Source organism: Mustelus asterias, unplaced genomic scaffold (genome assembly GCF_964213995.1).
Source record: "Mustelus asterias unplaced genomic scaffold, sMusAst1.hap1.1 HAP1_SCAFFOLD_221, whole genome shotgun sequence".
In the NCBI taxonomy this organism is placed as follows: Eukaryota; Metazoa; Chordata; class Chondrichthyes; order Carcharhiniformes; family Triakidae; genus Mustelus; species Mustelus asterias.
In genome coordinates this window covers 674,824-695,723 of record NW_027590205.1, presented here as the reverse complement: position 1 = coordinate 695,723, position 20,900 = coordinate 674,824, and the positions used below count along the sequence as shown (strand labels likewise).

General features: G+C 41.9%; 1 gene segment (V, D, J or C); it reads left to right on the top strand.

The window, feature by feature from the left end:
• The first annotated feature begins 5,045 nt into the window (after positions 1 to 5,045).
• LOC144485810 (Ig heavy chain C region-like) lies at positions 5,046 to 19,899 on the top strand. The segment is given in 7 exon segments: positions 5,046 to 5,138; positions 5,271 to 5,592; positions 6,826 to 6,860; positions 16,148 to 16,447; positions 17,421 to 17,732; positions 18,650 to 18,958; positions 19,452 to 19,899. Coding segments are annotated over 7 exon segments (1,716 nt in total).
• Positions 19,900 to 20,900: the final 1,001 nt, after the last annotated feature.

Here is a 20,900-nt window from a genome sequence, read left to right as displayed (position 1 = left end):
TCCCGATAGCGGCAAGGACGGGATAGTAAATGGCAAACAGCAGACCTTTTGGTGCTATATGCATTTCAATCAGAAAATCTACGTGCTTTCTGCATTACACTGGAGTGTGGTAAGATTTATATGTCATGTGAAGCTCCAGGGAAACAATTAGTTGCTTTGATTTTTCTAACATTAATTGTATTGATTGCAAAAAATAAAATTTGCGCAGCTGCTGCCCAGCTAATGTTTATATTTTCATGCAATATAATATATTCTACTGAGACCTCACAAAGTTTTAAAGTGTAATACCTTAGTATGCCCGCATTATACCAATTAAATGTATTTATGAAACTGCAACCTGCAGCAGTAAACACACAAACATGGTGAGGCAGCTCCATCTAGTGGCTATCTAAGGCTAATTCCTGGAAATTCACCGAATTCTCAAGTTCCTGAAAGATGTTGTTACATGATTTTGCCGCATTATTCTTGCACATATTGTTATTATTGCAATGCAGTGAACATGAGAGAAAATTCCACTTTTATTTTAAACCCTGCCGATTTATTGTAATGCCTCAGCCATTCTGGACCAAGAAGCTTGTTTTAGCAATATGAATCCGCCAAGATCCCAATGAAATCATGACTTTAAAATACCAACACATACAAATTATGTAAATAGACCCCCTGTTCACACATTCGTTCGAGATTAAATGGTATTGTTTCAATTTTAGTTACTTTGGTTGGCAGTAAACGAGGAAACTAATGTCGGAATTAATATTAAATAGTAAACGTAACAAAAGTAAAACAATGAAAAAAGCATAAGCAGCAGGAATAATAAAATCAAAGCAATAAAATCCGTAATAATCGGGCATAGTAATATTTTAGTAACATCATACCGCAATATTCGAGAATAATTGTGTTTACACAGATCATTCCACTAGGTGGCTCTCCAAGAATTTATGTTTAACCGAAACTACATAAAACTACAGTTCACCGCTCTCACAGGTGACAGCTGTAAATTACAGGAAATAATGTTGCGAAGTGACATTTCACTGTGAACAGTGGTATATTTAGGACAAGCACCTGTGATGAATTGTCAATGTTATGGCAGAGGAGACTTAGAGAGTGAACTTTGCAAACCATTGCATTTCATGGTGAACGGTCACAGGGTAGTCTGTAGGAAAAAATCAGCGCAATGTTTCTAATTAATAGCGTTGATCAGAGAGAGGGACAGCGAAAGGGGAGGGACAGCGAAAGAGAGAGGGACAGCGAAAGAAGGAGAGAGAGAGGTGTAAGATCTGATGTAAGATTTTGCTTACTATTGTTCACAATCTCAAAGTACCCAGAAAATACCGGGACTTGCAAACCTCTTCATTTGACTATGAGCGTCAGAGTGACAATTCTTTCTGGCGGGTGATCCACAATGCCCCGTGTCCTCTGTATAAATAATGTTTCAAACAGCACACAGCGGCTACACTGGAAATAAACTTCCATAATTTGTAAAGTGCTTTCAGGTGAACAGTGGGAAGCTTTTTCCCAGGTCGGAGGTGACGAACACAAGGGGTCACGGTTTCAAGGTGAGGGGGGCAAGGTTCAACACAGATGTCAGGGGGACGTATTTTACACAGAGGGTGGTGGGGGCCTGGAATGCACTCCCAAGCAAGGTGATTGAGGCGGACAGGCTGGGATCGTTTAAGACTTATCTAGATAGCCACATGAACAGACTGGGAATAGAGGGATACAAACGAATGGTCTAGTTGGGCACATGAGCGGCGCAGGCTTGGAGGGCCGAAGGGCCTGTTCCTGTGCTGTATTGTTCTTTGTTTGTCCAGAATCCAAAAAGGGTGCTAGACCAGCAAAAAACCTTTCTTTTCCTTGACGAGTAATAGTTGATTCCAAAGGTTAAATATGTTATCCGGCCGCTTCCATCAGGACCAGCAAAGGTTACTGCTTTAAATTTCCGTTTCTTTATTTTAATCCATGACTGGGTTTATGAGCAGTCACTGCCTCCTGGGATATCCAGGGTTCAGTCTTCAGTCTATTCTGAGATTCTTTCCTCTCCACAAGACACTCGGATTCTTTCAGGAAAAACTACCCGAGAAGGTACTTGGGTGACCCTGATGGAAAGTGACTGAGGCACCGAGAGGCTGCTTCCTATCTATCTCTCAGTTATCAGGCTGATTACCTCGATTAACAGTTGCATCAACCCGGCATGTGTAAATATAAACTCCTGATACATAGCTGGTGTGGTGATTTCCACAGTAATGAAATGCATTAAAGTACCTTGCACCTAATATGATTTTACTGAATTTTTAAATCCCGATTCATTATTACACAGTTTTGGGAAATAATGTAACACTTGTAGTTGTCCAGTGAGTTTCACAATATATCTGTTGCCACATTATTTATTTTACAGCATGTTACCTTCACTAATTTGGGTGAGGGCATGGTGAGTGATTTGCTGCACATGTTTCAAATATTACAATCCTCCCTCCTCAGCCAAATCATGTTCCCTCTTTCGATCTTGGATATGAATATTCAGTATCAACAGAGAAATGAAACATCCGTGCCGCAGGAAAACGCCCTCTTCTTTTCGTGAGGATCAGCTTGCTAACTCCCGAGAAAATCGGGTTTGATTTCACCCAGACCCTCTGGAAGTATGAAATTATTACACTGACAGAAATGGAATCAAGGAACTGTTTCAATTTATGAACCAGTCAAGTACAAATATGGGAATGTGGAACAGCATCTTTCAGTACCATTTAACAATGCATCCACCAATCCGTTCACTGATTCCTCAATCAAAATATTCAGGCATCCAACTGATATTCATATCATTCATTCAACGGTCATTCATTCCTGCATCAACACAGTCATTCATTTATTGTTTGCGCAGATGGTGACGTAATATTAATTGAAGTGGCCCAGTGATCCAGAGGCCCAGGACAATGATGTGGGGACAGGGATTTAAATCGGAGCATTGCAGCTGGTGGAATTTGAATTCAATTAATAGATATGGAACAGATACTAATGGCGACCATCGGACCCTCTCTGATTCCCCAATGAGTGAAATCTGCCATCGCGACCTGGTCTCACACGGATGTGACTCCAGATGGACAGCAAAATAGCTGACTCCTTCATATGTTCAGAAGTGGCCGAGAAAACCACTCAGTTCAAGGGAATTTGGGACAGGCAAAAACTGCCGGTCTTTGCATCCAAACATCCCATGGAAAGATAAAGGGAAAGAAAATACAAACATACATGTTCATGTATCGTCTCTCTGAGACATTTCTCCGTTTGCCTGTAATTCTTTCTATCCATCTATCACAATATCCTGATGTGTTGGAAAAATCATCATTGTTGCTAACAGGGTGCCAGAGAAGCTGCATGACTTTCCTTTCATTAGAGATGGGAAAAATTCATCTAGATTTACAACTTTAAAAAAGTAAAGTGCCTGCAGTACTGTTGCTGGGTAGATTTATTTATAAATAGGCCTGATTGACAATGTGAATGGTTTTAAGTTGGCTTGCAGCCAAGCGGTCAGTACTGAGGAAACAGATCTTTGTTCTGCTGCACAACACCCCCAGATGCTTCCTGTCAATAACTTTGAGCATTTGGCAGAAGGCTGGATTGCTGCCAAATACTGTGTGGGACAGATTAGCGTGAACCAAAACGGACAAAATGGGATTCAGCCATTTAAACAATAAATGTTTCATTCCCACAAGAATGACACATTTTAAATCGTAATCATTCTAATCAAATATTTTCATTCACTGTCCTGTTCATTATGTGAGTAAATAGTATCGCAAAACAATAATGTGACCAGATGCTTTTTCATTTGTATAACTTCCAAGTAAATGCCATTCCAATAATTAAAGTCAGTTTATTAACCACTTCATGAAATACGAGAGAGAGATGTTGATGGTCCCAATTCCCCAGTCAATTGAAATCAGTGCAATGGCATAAAATGCATCGAAATAATATTAAGGGAACATCATAAAACTGACATGAACAGCGGGAATTCCTGGAATATTCTGAACGTTCTGTATCACACTTAAACAGCAGCGTCTCTTGTACCTGATTAACACCCTATTCTATTGTACAGAATAATCTGATTCCTGTTATTGAAGAGTTCCAATCATAGCTGCCAATGAGTGGAGAAATGATCAGTTCATAACCTGATTCAATGGAAGATAAAACATTTATTCTTGTGATATTGTGCAAAGCCCTGATATCTTGTGTTCGCAATACCAGCGAATGTTAGACAGCCGGTGGCCGATAGAGTGACCTGCAATGATCTGGATGCTGAAGAAGAATTTTAATGATCTTCGTGTCCGTTCCATTCATTAACTTCTCTGTCAAAAGTCGAGGTTAATTTTATGTTTCTCTGTCAACTCACTATTTAATTATCAGGAGGGCAGGATTCTTATTATTTTCAAAGGGCTGTCTTCGAGATTGGGGCAGTTTGACAAATATAAGGAGAAACATTGTATTGTGTGAGAGTTTCTTCTCATCTCCAAACCCAAATTGTACAGTGATAGCCATCCGCACTGTAAATGCAATCACTTTGTTCATACTCCGCATTTAGTTACAGAAATCGGTAAAAATTCTTCTGATAAATGATGCTTTATTATTGTGATGTGACAGAGACCCAGAATTGTCGCAAAATAGACTGACGGTCTCCTTATTCTCCAAAAATGTTATTTCATCATTGTTAGATTTGTGTTCTTCTTGGGGCGTGGTAATAAAATCACCATATTTACAATGGAATTAGTTATTTTAAATAAAGAAATGATGAACTGCAATATCACCATCAGAAATAATGGAGACAATACAATTAACATATTCAGCCAAACAAATATCCCGACACAGACAAAATGTCCATTTTAATATTAACCTATTGTAAATCTGGAAGTCCATTCTATTGGGGGGTGTGGAAGGTGGGACCTGGATCCTGTCGCCGCCTCCAGCAGGGAATCAACAGGCGGCGCCTGGAAAGCCGCCCCCTTCTGCCGGGTATTTAAATACCGCTCACTGGGACCGGAATCCTACAGTCCGGGAGGTGGTTTGTTCACTGAGTTCCTGACACAACCATTTCCCCCAAATCACCAGAAGGATGAGGTCGGCAATTTCTCTCAGTTTGTTGCTGACTTTCTTATCCGGTGAGTAGTTATTTTTCATTGTCTAAGTCTCCCACAGTTACTGTCTCAGTTTTAGTCCATCTCTGTAATATTCCCGACTCAAAAATCATTACACCAGGATTAATCCTCGGGTTTTTTGATCTATTTTTACAGGTGTCCAGACGCAGGTTGTGTTGACTCAGCCAGAGGCAGAGACCGGGCGTCCCGGAGGCTCCCTGACACTGACCTGTAAAACCAGCGGCTTCGATCTTAGCAGCTATGCCATGAGCTGGATCCGACAGGTTCCAGGACAGGGGCTGGAGTGGCTGGTGTGGTACTATACTTCATCCAGCAACAGCTACGCCCCAGCAATTAAGGATCGATTTACTGCGTCCAAAGACACTTCAAGCAACATCTTCTCTTTGGAAATGACGAGGCTGAAGACCGAAGACACCGCCATCTATTACTGTGCAAGAGACCACAGCGAGAGGAACTAGGGATGGACCCGAACAAGAACAGCTCGAGAGGGAATTCAGCAACTTTCATCATAACCTGAAGGTCAGTATCTGTTTTAAATATAACACTAACGACAGTGATCAGAAGCAAAACACAAACTGCTCCTGACAAACCTAACTTAGTGAAAATTAAACATTAAACCAAGAAAACACACAGACATAATGGGCTGAGCTTTTCACTCTGTTTATATTTACTGTTAACAGTTTCAGCAATTACACACCTGGATATAATGCTCGTTTTAATATTTCTGATACTTGGAGGAGATGTTTTTAGATTGTGTTTTGTAAACTGTTGCATGAAGTGTAAATTACATCACGAATAATGGTCTATTTGAAGTGAATATTGAGCGGCAGTACTGAACAGAAAGTAAGTGCAGTTTTTGTGCGAGTGTGTGTCACTGTGATACTACAGTGGGGTCACAGTGCTGAGCACAGCGACATCCTCATACAAAACCTCATGGAAAGAGATCGCTCAAATTGGTGATCAGCACCACAGCAGGATTTTCAAAGTAAAAGAGGCTTCAATGAAATAATGCGCAGAAGCAATATTAGTTTGTGAAAAGGTATAAACATCTTCCCGTAAAATCTGTGTTGAACGATATGCTAAATCTACATAGAGGGTTTAAAAGCATTCCGATACCCCTTGTAAATATAATGACTTGGACAAGCTACAATATCTCACTCATTCGCTCTTAGAAGAGGCAGAATCAGATTTTTGAGAGTAGTGAAATTAAATCTCTGTATTTTACAGTTAGCAGTCAGACTCAGTATTTGTCATGCTGTGTCTCACTGTGATAACTGGGGTGGCACATCAGTTACTGTCAATACAAAAACCCTCAGCACTAATTGACCGAGACTGGGTCAGTGCTCTGTTTTGCAATCCAAAATTATTTGCAGTGCTGTATTATTTATGCCCAGCTCTGTACAAACAGCGAGAATCAAATGGAAAATTTATGATAACTATTCAATTATCATTTGGTGTTTTCAGTAACATGTTCATGTTATACCCGGTGAAATACAAAACATAAGGGTTATTTATGTAGAGCGAACGGTATCCACAAATACAATAATAATCTCATGAATATTAATTGACTTTGCTTTTCCTCAGGTTTGTGAATATTTAAAATAATGGCGGCTTTTCTGTCTATTTTTTGCAGAGCCAGTTATTGTATGATCCAGCCAAGCGAATGTGACACTGTGACTACTTTGACTACTTGGGGACAAGGGACCATGGTGACGGTGACTGCAGGTAAGAACCATGCAATTATTTAGTAACTGTTTTACTTGAGCTTTTGTTTTATATTTTTTATCGATTTTATTAATTCATTCGTTCACTGAAATGTGGTTTGGCGGATTCTGTACTAAAAATCTGAACAATGTTTCATGTGATTCTGCTGAAAATGGGGGTTATAAAATTATACTGTTAATTGACAAGGCGATGCTGAGGGATTCAATCCTTGGTTGTTGTATTTTGGTGTTTATCTGCTGAGGACATTGTGTGGCTGGGTTACTTTAAAAGTTACTGTCTAACTTCTGTTAAACAGTTCGATGTTTCTGCAGTGTATAAACTCGGTGACATCTAGTGGCTGCGGGTTGTGCCATCTGCTGCACACGCATTTGAAATCTAACCCAATATTTTAAAAATGTGTTAAAGATTCTGTATTAATTGAGTGATCATATTCCGCTTACTCGCAATGCCGGTGTGGTTCTGACATATTTCTGTTAATTTAATAATTGATTAGTTTGGTGATGAGCGGATTGGCTGGATTTAAATTTGAGATTTGCTGTCAATGTTACATTTGATTCTATTGAAAGCGTTTGTAGAATTGAGCTGCTTCTGCATTATGCGGGGTTCAGTGATATATATTTTTTCTGTTGAGGAGATTGTGGGTCTGGGTGACTTTGAATAAGTAAAATTTTTGAAATGGTTTGGCGATTCTGCATTATTTAATCTCGGTGACACAGCTGTTACACACTTTGTGATTGAATACAAACAGTCTTCGCGTCTGAAACTGCTTGACGCATGATTATATGTTGAAATCAGGCAGGCTTTATTCCATTGGCATTTTTGAAAATCATAATTGATAATTGCAGGTTAAACTAAATCACAGTTTACGCAGTTTGTTCAGAATATAGTTTGCCACTGCATTCACTATTTGGTTAACCTGCAATGTTAAATCTCAGTGATTGCTGCAGCTTTTACCATCCAAATGTTTAAATATGTTTGAAATATGATCCAATATGAATAAAATGTGGTAAAGTTTCCATATTAATGTGTTGGATATATTCTATCTCTTCACAATGCTATTGCTATTATTCCAGATTTCTGTTTTGTTTAATAATTCATACATTTGGTGAAGAGCTGTTTTGCTGGATTCGATATTGAGATTTTCTTGCAATGTTACATTTTATTATGTTGAATGAATAATTGAGCTGCTTCTTCATGAAGCGGAATAATTCCCTCAGTGATGTGCTTTGGAGTGTTTATGTTCAGGAGATTCTATGATAGTTTAAAATTTGCGAAGTGATTTGGTGTTTCCGCATTGTTTCTGCATTGTTGAAACTCGGCGGCACTGAGCGGTTACACGTTTTCTGGTTGAATGCAAAGAATCTCTGAGTTTGAAAGTCCTTGTAGTAGAAAACAGGCAGGTTTTGGAAAAAAATGAAATCAAGATATCACAACATTTTTATAAATTTTAACTAATGTTTAAATATTAAAATAAATCATGACTTACAAAGTTCACTTGGACACTAAGTCATTGCTGCAATCACAAACTTCTCATTAACCAATTTGATCATGAAATTAAGATAAATCAAACAATTATTGATCGGCAATATAACTCCATATTCACCAAAGATTTTTTTATGTTAATATCATTATTCATTAATCACCTCTAATAGTTCTGTTCAATTAAAATGACCAGAAAAGTTTCTGGGCTGGAAATATTTTGTGATAATTCCAGAAACTATTTCAATGATAACGTGCTGTTTCCATAGCAGCGCTCAATTCAACAAGATACTTTGCATTAGTCGTTATATCCCAGATTAAGTTCGCATTCACTGGAATACGAGTTTTGCAGAATAAGACGTTGCTTTTTGGCAATTTATGTATCCGATTATTACATTTTCTTTCTGTGCAGTCGCAATCAGATTATTCCTTCCAAGTAATTTGTAATTGGATACCGAGATAATTAATTACTAATCTCATCTCAAAATTTGTGAAATGGTTTGGTGTTTCTCAATTGTTTCTGTATTGTTTCAACTCTGTGAAACTGAGCGGTTACACGTTTTCTGGCTAAATGAAAATAAAACTGCGTTTGAAAATTCTTGCAGGGATAAAGGAAAAAGGTTTCGGAAAAATAAAATAATTAGATGTTTGGGCTTTTATTCAAGTTAACTGATGCTTACATATTAAAATAAATCATGAATTACAATTCTTACAGAGACACTGTATCTCTGTTAGGGAGATTACACTACCCTGAATCTGTTATATTTGAGGTGCTCATTTTCAGAAAAAATACATTTTTGCCCAGTTTTCATGATTTGAGACAGACAGGGAGAGATAGTTAAAAGGCGAAGGGAGTTTTGAAATGAACATCAGGTTAATTTAAATTTTTTATTGACTTTTTTGCAGTTGTAATTTGACCTTAGATCAATTAGAATCAAACAGTTTGAATAAATTTGACAGAGCGAACAGAGTTTTCTGACAGGTGGAATTCGCTGACACTCATGCAATTGTTCACATAATTGTGTTTGAATTGTAGTAAAGTGTCAACAGAAACTGGCTAGAGATGGACAAGTTAATGCTTGAAATTCAAAAAGATTAATTTAAATAAAAATATTATACTATTATAAATACTATAAAAATAATCTTATCTCTGCACTTGATAATAACATCATGTCTCCCATTACTGCTGAACACAGGATAGAATTATGGGAAGAATAAATGACAGAATAGAAGAATTGATTCTATCTGAACCTTATGTTTAATTCATATTAAATATTATAATGAAGAAAAAGTCTGGACTTACATTCTGCATCATGTTTTAGTGTTACAGAGGATTTGAATCAATTGTCCTCTTTGTGTTTGCACTGTTTAATTCAGATCTTCTTTAATTAAACAATGTGTTCAGTAATTAAGTTATATGGATGTTCTAAATTACTAAATCTTGGAAGCAGTATTATTGACTTCAAACTGCCAGGCCGTTACAGTCTATACATATTCAGCAGTATGCAATTTTAACACTTTTGCAGGTTATAATAAGACACTTGTAGTAAAAGTGAAAAAGTAAAATATTACAATGTGATTAGATTTAAGTAAATGAATGACAGATGTCTGAATGTTTCTGTTCAGTAATTTGAAATTATATTTAACATTGTCTAAGATTTAATTGTAACCTAATTATTTAACAATGTTGGAGGCAGAAGCACATTTTGAATGATTGAAAACCCATTTTATTACAGAGTACAAATGAGCTGACAGGAGAACTAACTAGTAATTAACAATAACTTAAAATATAATAATGCTGCTGATTAATTCAAAACAAACTACCTTGAATATTGTACAGGCGTGCAAAATACAATCCGTTTTAGAGAATATTCAATTGTATCGGAAATGTATTCAGAAACAAAACATTACTTTACTCAGCTGTGCTCACTCGATAAAGTGCTTTGCTTTGATTAATTTGTTGAGTACATTTAATTAAGAAATTAGATCTAATCAGGTAATGATTTTCAATCTAAATGTTTCTTGATTTGGTTACTTCTTGCTGTGTCACTGCATCTCTGTTAGGGACATTGAACTGTCCTGAATCTGTTATTTTTGATTGCTCATTTTCGGCGAAATTACATTTTTACATAGCTTTCGAGAAGTGAGACAGAGGAATAATTAACAGTCGAAAGGAGTTTTGAAATGAATATCAGTTTAATTTAAAATAGGTTATTAATTTTCTGTTGTTGTAAGTTGGCCATTGATCAATTAGAATCCAACAGTTTGAATGAAATTGACAGATTGAACAGATCTATCTGCTGGGCACTCGATTGTTGCACCGTTTATGTCTGTTCTGTTTCTGTGCGCGTGGTCACTGTGTTGGGGCCAGGAAACACACACACACACGCACACACACACATGCACTATCCCTCCCACATTCCCGTACTCTCACTTCGTCTCACACTCATTCACATGCTCCCTCTCTCATACGAACACTTCCACACGCATTCTCTCACGCAGGCACATATTTCTCTCTCTTTCACACGCTTACTCCCTTACACATTATCTCACATACGCACAATCTTGCTCTCAAACACTGTCTCTCACAAAGACTCTCTCTCACACGCCCACAGTTCTCTCCGTCTCTCACACACGAACACACATGTATACACAATGTATCTCTCTGAAACACTCCACCTATCACAGACACGTTTTCTCTCAATCGTTATTTCACTCACACACACTCACACATCCACTCTGTCTAATTTTCACACTTTTTCTCGCTCACACTCTCCCCGCCCCTCCACACACGCACACACACACACACACACTTTGAAGAACAGAGACACTCTCACACACATAAAGAATATCTCTTCAAACACACACTCTCTCTCACACACACATTCGCGATATCACATATCCATTCTCTCACGCACACTCTCTCCTCTTGCACACACAGACCACTGTCTCACACACGTGCAAAAGCACTCATGCGTCTGACACACTCTCACCCACATAAACCACACACAACGCCTCTCTCTCACACACAAAAACTCTTTCTCTCTGTCACAGACACACACGCTCACACACACACACACTCAAAAATATTGCTTCTATCACCCACACACATTGTACACATCTTTCTCACTCACACGCAATCCCATGCACACTTTCACACACTCATGAACCTACTATTTTGCTTTCAAATAGGCACTCCCTCTCGCACACACTGTCTTTCACATGAACACAACACTCTCTCCCACACACAGACCCTCCTTCTCAAGCACACGCACTCTCTTTCACAGACACCCTGTATCTCATATAGACACACTCCTTTTCACATAAACACACACTCAATCACACACAGAAGTACTCTCTCATACATTCTCCCCGCCCCTCCACACACACACTTTCAAGGTGAGACACACTATCACACACAAAGAATAACTCTTCAAACACATGCTCTCTCACACACACACATTATCTCACACACACTTTCTCGCACACACACTCTCCCCTCTTGCACGCACAGCCCACTGTCTTACACACGTGCAAACGTAGTCTATCACACACAGGCACCCTCCCACACATTCACTCTCTCTCTCTCTCTCACACACACACCCAAACACCCTCTCACACACTTTCCATCTCACATACGTCAGAGTGTCTGTCCTTGACATTATAGAATAGAATCATAGGATCCGACAGTGCAGAAGGAGGCCATTCAGCCCATCGAGTCTGCACCAACAGCAATCCCGATCCCCATAACCACATGTATTTACCCTAACTAGTCACCCTGACACTAAGGGGCAATTTAGCACGGCTAATCCACCGAACCCGCACATCTTTGGACTGTGGAAGGAAACAGGAGCACCCGAATGAAACCCAAATAGACATGGGGGGAACTTGCAAACTCCACACAGACAGTGACACAAGTCGGGAATCCAACTCTGAGGCAGCAGCGCTAATCACTGTGCCACCGTGCCACCATCCCCCCGCCCCCCCACTTACTCACTCGCATTCACTCACTCACCCTCATTCACTCACACTCACACCCTCATTCACTCACCAGCACTCACTCACACTCTCTCACCCTCACACATCCTCACTCACTCATCCCCATTCACTCACTGTCACTCAGCCACCCACAATCACGCGCTATCACTCACTCAACCTCACTCACTAACCCTCAGTCACTCACTCAGAGCCTCAGTCACTCACCAACACTCATAGTCACCTTCATTCACTCATCCCACTAACCCACCCTCACTCACCCAGTCTCACTCACTCTCACTCACTCACCCTACTTACCCACCCTCACTTATCCAGTCTCACTCACTCTCACTCACCCTCACTCACCCCACTTACGCACCTTCACTCATCCAGTCTCAATCACTCTCACTCACTCACCGCATTTACCCTCCCTCACTTATCCAGTCTCAATCTCTCTCACTCACACTCACTCACTCTCCCCACTTACCGACCCTCACTCACCCAGACGCACCCCCACACACTCAAGCTCAATCACCCTCTCTCTCTCACATACGCCACCTGACCCATTCAAACTCACTGAGACTCGCGCACCTACATTCACTCACACACCCTCACATATTCACCATCACTCAAGGTCACCCACCCTAACTCACAGATCCTCAATCACTCATCCTCACTCAAACACCTTCACTCACTCACCCTCACTCATCCACCCATCCGCATTTATTCTCCCTCACACACTCTCACACCACCCTCAATAACACACCCTGACTCACTCACTCTCTCACCCTCACTTACAAAGTCACATTCACTCCTCACCCTCATTCACTCGCTCTCACTCACCCACCTTCACTAACCTTCATGCATCCTCACTCGCTCACCCTCATTCATTCATTCTCACTTACCGACACTCACTCACCCACCTTCACTCACACATTCAGCCACCTTCACTCACCCACCCTCTCTCACACACCCTCATTTACTCACGTTCTCTCACCCTCACCCACACTTACTCACTCACACTCAATCACTCACCCTCACTTACCCACCTTCCATCACTCACACACCATCACTCATCCACTTTCACTCCTTCAATCACTCACCCTCACGCACTCACATTCTCTCACTCACACTCGCTAAACCTGTGTGTGGAGGTCTGCAACGAGAGAGAAGAAAGATCTCAAGCGGCAGTTTGGTGTTCAAATGTGGGAGCTGCCCTGGGAATGTGGAGAGCTGGGGGGAATCCCTGGGGGCTCAGGGCCAAGGACAATGGCAAAGAGCCGGGGAGAACAGGAGGCGTGCTAAAGGGCAGAGAGCTGGGGGGGGGGGGGGGGGGGGGGGGGGAGGGCACAGAGTCTGGGGAAAGGGCCGAGAGCCGGGGGAAAGGGCAGAGAGCCAGGAGAAAGGGCAGAGAGCCAGGAGAAATGGGAAAGAGCGCCAATGGAAAGGGCAGGGAGCCAGGTGAAAGGGCAGAGAAACAGGAGAAAAGGCAGCGAGATGGAGGAAATGGCAGAGAGATCAGGGAAAGAGGAGAGAGCCAGGATAAAGGGCAGGGAGGCCGGGGAAAGGACAGAGAGCCGACGAAAAGTGCAAAAGAGCCCTGGGGAAAGGGCAGAGAGTCAGGGGGAAAGACAGAGAGTCAGGGGGGAAGGGCAGAGAGCCGGGGGAACGGGGAAAGAGAATAGTGAGCAGGGACAGAGGGCAGAGAGCTGGGGGAAACGGTAGGGAGCTGAGGGAAAGGGCAGAGAGCCGGGGGAGAGGGCACAGAGCTGGAGGAAAGTGTCGAGAGCCAGGTGGAAGCGCAGAGAGCAGGGTGTAAGGGGAAAGGAGCCACAGGGAATGGCAGAGAGCCAGGGGAAAGGGCAGCGAGGCGGGGAAAATGTGCAGAGAGTGGGTGATCGGCGGGCGGAGTGAGGAGGTGCAAAATAGAGCGAGCACCACAATCAGATCATCTGTAATCTCAGTGAACAACGGAGGTGACGTCAGGGTCCGAATGGCCAACTCTTGCTATTAATGTACGGCCCTTCAATTAGTCAATGTTGCAATTATTTGAATTTGTAATCACATTCAGAGTTTCCTGGTCATTCAGTAAGTATTCATTCCGAAGGTATTTCTGAAGGAAAGTCACTGATCTTCGTTTTATGGAGTGAGAGGCAGTGAGTTGGAGCGAGGAAGGGGATTCAGTCAGTTTGAACACAGGCAATATCCCAAAATTACAATGTGGAGATGCAGGCGTTAGGCTGGGGTGGGCTCAGTAAGGAGTCTGACAACACCAGGTTAACGTCCAACACGCTTATTTGGACTTGCGAACTTTTGGAGCTCTTTCATCAGGTGAGGGGCCACTGCTGTTTGTAATATTTATTAATGATCTGGATGAGGGTATAGTTGGGTGGATTAGCAAATTTGCTGATGACACCAAAGTCGGTGGTGTGGTAGACAGTGAGGAAGGGTGTCGTAGTTTGCAGGAAGACTTAGATAGGTTGCAAAGTTGGGCCGAGAGGTGGCGGATGGAGTTTAATGCGGAGAAGTGTGAGGTAATTCACTTTGGTAGGAATAACAGATGTGTTGAGTATAGGGCTAACGGGAGGACTTTGAATAGTGTGGAGGAGCAGAGGGATCTAGGTGTATGTGTGCATAGATCCCTGAAAGTTGGGAATCAAGTAGATAAGGTTGTTAAGAAGGCATATGGTGTCTTGGCGTTTATTGGTAGGGGGATTGAATTTAGGAGTCGTAGCGTTATGTTGCAACTGTACACAACTCTGGTGCGGCCGCACTTGGAGTACTGTGTGCAGTTCTGGTCCCCACATTACAGGAAGGATGTGGAGGCTTTGGAGAGGGTGCAGAGGAGGTTTACCAGGATGTTGCCTGGTATGGAGGGGAGATCCTATGAGGAGAGGCTGAGGGATTTGGGATTGTTTTCGCTGGAAAGGCGGCGGCTAAGAGGGGATCTTATTGAAACATATAAGATGATTAGAGGTTTAGATAGGGTGGATAGTGATAGCCTTTTTCCTCTGATGGAGAAATCCAGCACGAGGGGGCATGGCTTTAAATTGAGGGGGGGTAGTTATAGAACCGATGTCAGGGGTAGGTTCTTTACCCAGAGGGTGGTGAGGGATTGGAATGCCCTGCCAGCATCAGTTGTAAATGCGCCTAGTTTGGGGGCGTTTAAGAGATCCGTAGATAGGTTCATGGACGAAAAGAAATTGGTTTAGGTTGGAGGGTCACAGTTTTTTTTTTAACTGGTCGGTGCAACATCGTGGGCCGAAGGGCCTGTTCTGCGCTGTAATGTTCTATGTTCTATGTTCTATGAATGAAGAGACAACTTCTTCATCACAAAGTGCTGTCGTTAGAGAAATAGGTAGTGCTTGAAATAATGGAGAAAATCTTTACTCTTCTCTGTTAATCCAATGAATGGTATGTCATTACGATGACATCAAAATGTTTTTTGTCTTTCCAATCTGATAGAGGTGGAGACAGTGATGTGAGTTTCTACAAAGATGGCGATTCCCAAATGATAGGAGTAACAGAAGCTCAAAGGTGTGCGTAGGTCTTAATCGGGAAATATTAACTTAAGTTTATTATTCTAGTCAAATTGTGACGTTGAAACATAAAAAATAGAAGCAGGAGGAGGCCATTCGGCCTTTTGACCCTGCTCTACCATTCACTTTGATCACGGCTCATCAATATCCTGACCCCGCCTACTACCCATATCCACTGATCCCTTTAGCCCCAAGAGCTATACCTAATATAGAAACATACTTGCATAAATATGTTTGATTAATTAATAAATGCAGGTAAGAGTCTAACTTATTTAATCGACTATTCTTTCCCAGTGACACCGTCTCCGCCCACTCTCTACATCCTCGGTTCTTCCTGTCAGCAACACAACTCCGATGGCTCCAACATCTACGGCTGCGTGGCGATGGACTACTCTCCAGATGTCTCCAAACTGACCTGGAAGAAAAATGGGCAGCTGATCACCTCTGGATTTAAGACTTACCCGTCAGTGAGAAACGCGAAGGGAACCTATACCCTGAGCAGCCAGTTAACCATCACCCAGTCAGAGGGAGAGTGCAGCAAAATCAACTGTGAGGTTCGACACAGCGGCTCAGTCAAGAGCATTGTAATGCGATGTAAGTGTTGTGGAACTTGGGCAAGACAGGAACTCGCCGATTGAACTATATAAGGCCTTAATTATAACTGATCTGTAGCATTCTGAAAAAAATGAATTATGCAAAATCCAGGTAAGTGCCTACTGACTGAAAAGTTGCTCAGAATCAAAGAACAACAGAAATGTTACTGTGCAGAATGAGGCCATTTAACCCATCATGTCTGTGCTGGCCAAAAGGGAGAACAAATAAACTAGCCAGACAAGTTAAGCCTATTTTCCAGCCCTTGCTCTGTAGCATTGCAGGTTAAAGCACTTGAGATGCAGACCCAGATACCTTTTAAATGACCATGCTCCCTGGTAATTGAGCCCTCCACTTGGGGAATGAATTATTTCAGCCTATGTCCCTTATAATTCTGTGAACCACAATTATGTCACGCCTCAGCCTCCTCTTTTTCTAAGGAGAACAAACCCTGCCTATCCAATCTCGCCTCATGGCGGGAATTTTCAGTCCCTGGCAACATTCCTGTAAACCTCATCTCTCTCCAGAGTCATTACGTTATTCCTGCAACGTGGTGACCAGAACTGTACAGCAACCTCCAAACGTGGCCTAACTCGGTTTTATGCAGCTCCATCATTGCATCACTGTTTTTGTATTCAATATCTCACAATAATAGAGGAACTAATCCGATATGCTTTCTTGGTCAACTTTTCCAGCTGCCCTACCATCTACAAGGACCTGTGGACATGCACTCAAAGGTCTTGCATTTCCTCAATCCCTTTTAACATTCCAGTTTATTGCCTTGCTTTTTTTTCCCTCCCCAAATGCATTGTGTGGCACTTTTGACGGTTGAATTCCATTCGCCATTTCCCTGCCAATTCAACCAAACCATGGATATAATTCTCAAATCGGCAGCTATGGTGCTAAAATAAAAGAACTAAATTTAATTGGTGTCAATTGAATCTTCAAGTAACGTCTGAACATTTGTTTGTTGAAGGCCCACCCGTTCTCCCCCCAACCGTTATCCTCACCGTGAGTTCCAGTGAAGAAATCACCAGCAGAAAATTTGCAACCATCGTCTGTTCAATCATCGATTTCCAGCCAAAGTCAATGACGGTGAAGTGGCTGAAGAATGGACAACCCATGGATTCAGGAATTGTCACCTCTCCCGCCTGTGAAGTGAATGGGAACTTCTCGACCAGCAGTCGGTTGACAGTCTCCGCTCAGGAATGGTTCAGCAAAGCGGTCTACACCTGCCAGGTCACTCATCAAGGATTCACTCAGAGTCAGAACATCAGCGGATCTCTGGGTAAGAGACTCAAACCGATAAAAAAATTATTCCGCTGTTAATCGAAATTAGGGATCTATTAAAGTTAATACAAAGCATAGAACAACTTCTAAGTTATTGTCATGTAGTTTGCTGCATTGGGACAGTGCCCCATTCAGAACTTCATCACAACATCAATTTTTGTTATTCCTTCATGAGATGTGCATTTGTGGCCCATCCCGGAGGCCACTTAAGTGTCAACCACGTTACTGTGGATCTGGAGTCACATGCATGCCAGGCCAGATAAAGACAACAGATTTACTTTTCTAAACGGCATTCGTGAACCAGGTGGGTTTTTACAACAATGGCTTCATGATGATCATTTGACTTTTAATGATAGATTTTTACTAAATTCAAATTTCACCATCTGCAGTGGTGAGATTCGAATCTGTGTCCCCAGAGTCGTGCCCTGGGTTACAAGACCATTGGTAACACCACCATGCCACTGCCTCCCCTTGAAATAGTGTTCCCTTTCATTTTAAAGTAACATAGTAAGCGAGGTGGTCTTGATGTCAGCTTTTTCCTGAGACAGCTGGTAAGATTTGGAGAGACAGTCGGTGTCGGACTGTTTCACAGGTCACAGCATAGGGGTAAAATATTGGGAAGTGTATCCACCCTACTTATAAACTAACTGCCAGTACTTGGTTCCTGAGTTCAGGAATGCTATATTTGTTGGGGAATACTGCAATGTTGATTCATGAGAATGATACCGCTGCTAAAATACTTGAACAAAAAGAGAATAATTTCACAGAGCAGGCTGGTTTTCCATCCTCCATAGAGGCTGAAAGGTGATAGTTAGAGGTTGATATATCGAAGGCAACTTCGTCTCCTTCAGGCTGAAGACTGCTGTCCTGCTTCTGAAGAGGGAACTAGGGTTGATTTTCATTTTTCATTCACAGATCCTCCCCAGTGCCCTGATACCACAGTGACGATACAGCCCCCGCCAATAGAACAGGTCTTATTGGAGGCGACCGTGACCTTAACCTGCATCATTTCTCATGCTCCCTATGGAGTCAATGTGTCCTGGATCCGAGACAGGAAGTATTTGAAATCAGAGATTGCCGAAAAGCCAGGAGCGGATCCTGACAGCGTGGTCAGCAACTTAAACATCTCGACACAAGCCTGGCTGAGTGCGGCTGTGTTTGACTGCGTGGTGAGCCATCAGGATCTGCCGACTCCTTTAAGAAAATCCATCCACAAGGAAACAGGTGAGCTGAGAGATTGAAGCAATAAATGCGTCACTGTGTCTATTTCCAGTGTCAGTGTACTGGTCAATATTCAGTATTCAGTGCATTAATGGTCTCCCCTGAGTGGAAACTCCATTAACTAAAAACTGGGAGTTGTAGATATTTTTACGGGGAAATTTGATGTGTTGATGAATGAAAAGTGAACTGAAGGCGATGTTATTGGGTTTAGATCGAATAACGAGGGAGGAGCCTGATGTGGAGCATGAAAACCAAAAGAAAAGCCGATCAGTTGGGCCGAATAGCCTGATTCTGTGCTGTAAAATTTCTGAAACTTCCCAGTCCAGCCCCCTGAATTATTTGATAAAATAATTGTGTTCACATCTGCTCCAAACTGGAAGTCAAAAATGGAAACATTTAAAATCGAAACGAAGCACATTTTTCTGATACCGAGCCAGCAGTTTCATTGTCTCCAGAATCCTCCAGTTTATTGACATTTATTGTACATTTTCTGCAGATCCAAATCCGCGGGAACCGTTCGTCTCTGTCCTCTTGCCCTCGGCAGAAGAAGTCTCCGCTCAGAGATTCGTCTCCCTCAGCTGCTTAGTGAGACGTTTCTCCCCGCGAGAGATCTTCGTCAAGTGGACCGTCAACGACAAGCCAGTGAATCCTGGGAACTATAAGAACACCGAGGTGGTCGCGGAGAGCGGGAATAGCTCCTTCTTCATTTACAGCCTGTTATCCATTGCAGCAGAGGAATGGTCCAGCGGCGCTTCTTACTCCTGTGTGGTGGGACATGAAGCCATCCCCTTGAAGATCATCAACAGAACAGTTGACAAATCCAGCGGTAAACCCAGTTTTGTGAACATTTCCCTTGCACTGATGGACACCGTTAATTCATGTCAATGAGAATCACTCGGTTACATTAAAAACTTCAATAAAAAGAATAAAATCTTTTTCCTCCAACGATAAATGAAATACCCAATAGCTTAATTGATTGGTTTTCAATTTTACTTCCACTATGTATCTTCGGTTTGAGTCAGGTATTTTCACGTCTCGGGCCCAAGTTTTGTTGAACCAGTGCACCCAGCTCAGATACACCCTGGGTTAGAGACAGAGTAGAGCACATTCATTACAGTATTCTGCAAAATATCTTCACCGACTTGCCTCCCACTGAGGAGAAATCTGACAATTTGAACATTTCTGACAAACAAACACAATTTAGATCTCGGTGTTCCTGCTTCTCTCGTTGTCCATGCCTTTACCATTGATGTCAGCTTTAAGCTGCTGCACCACACCCACTGGGAACTGAAGTGAGGGTCACACAGAAACATGGAGCAACAATCCCCCCATCAGAGAGAGGGGAGAGTGAAATTGTTAACATACCAGATTCCTACTCACCCAACAAAGAGAGGGGAGAGCCGTAGCTAACCCATGTACCACCACTTCCTCAATGAAAAGAGGAGGAATGTCATTATTTATTCCACTCACCTCGTCAGTGGTTAGAACCATCAGGCACATTACTTCACCGGGTAGAGAGAGAAATTATGAGCTCACTCTCCTCCCTCTTCGCAAGTAACGTGTTTGGACGGGACCATCTCTCTACTAGAAGAACCCAGTTGCCAACAGTACAAATTAGCTTCTGGTTTATTTGCTGCAGAGTTTGAAGTATCATTATCTTAATCAATGTGATGCATACATACTTATGCAACATAATTTTTAAATGTTTCTGCACTCTTGTTCCTGTTAGTCATGTCCTGGCATTGATTTCCCATAATGCAAATTGAAACAAATGATTGAATCCTCCCCGGTTTTTACTGTTCTGTCCCTGATGTTTCTGAGATGCATCAATGAATGATTTCATTCGTTCTCCTGATATCACCGTGCCACTCACATAAACTACATTCATACAGCAAAACATTGAAAATATGCTCCATTATTCGTATTGTTTGGATCATTTTCAGTT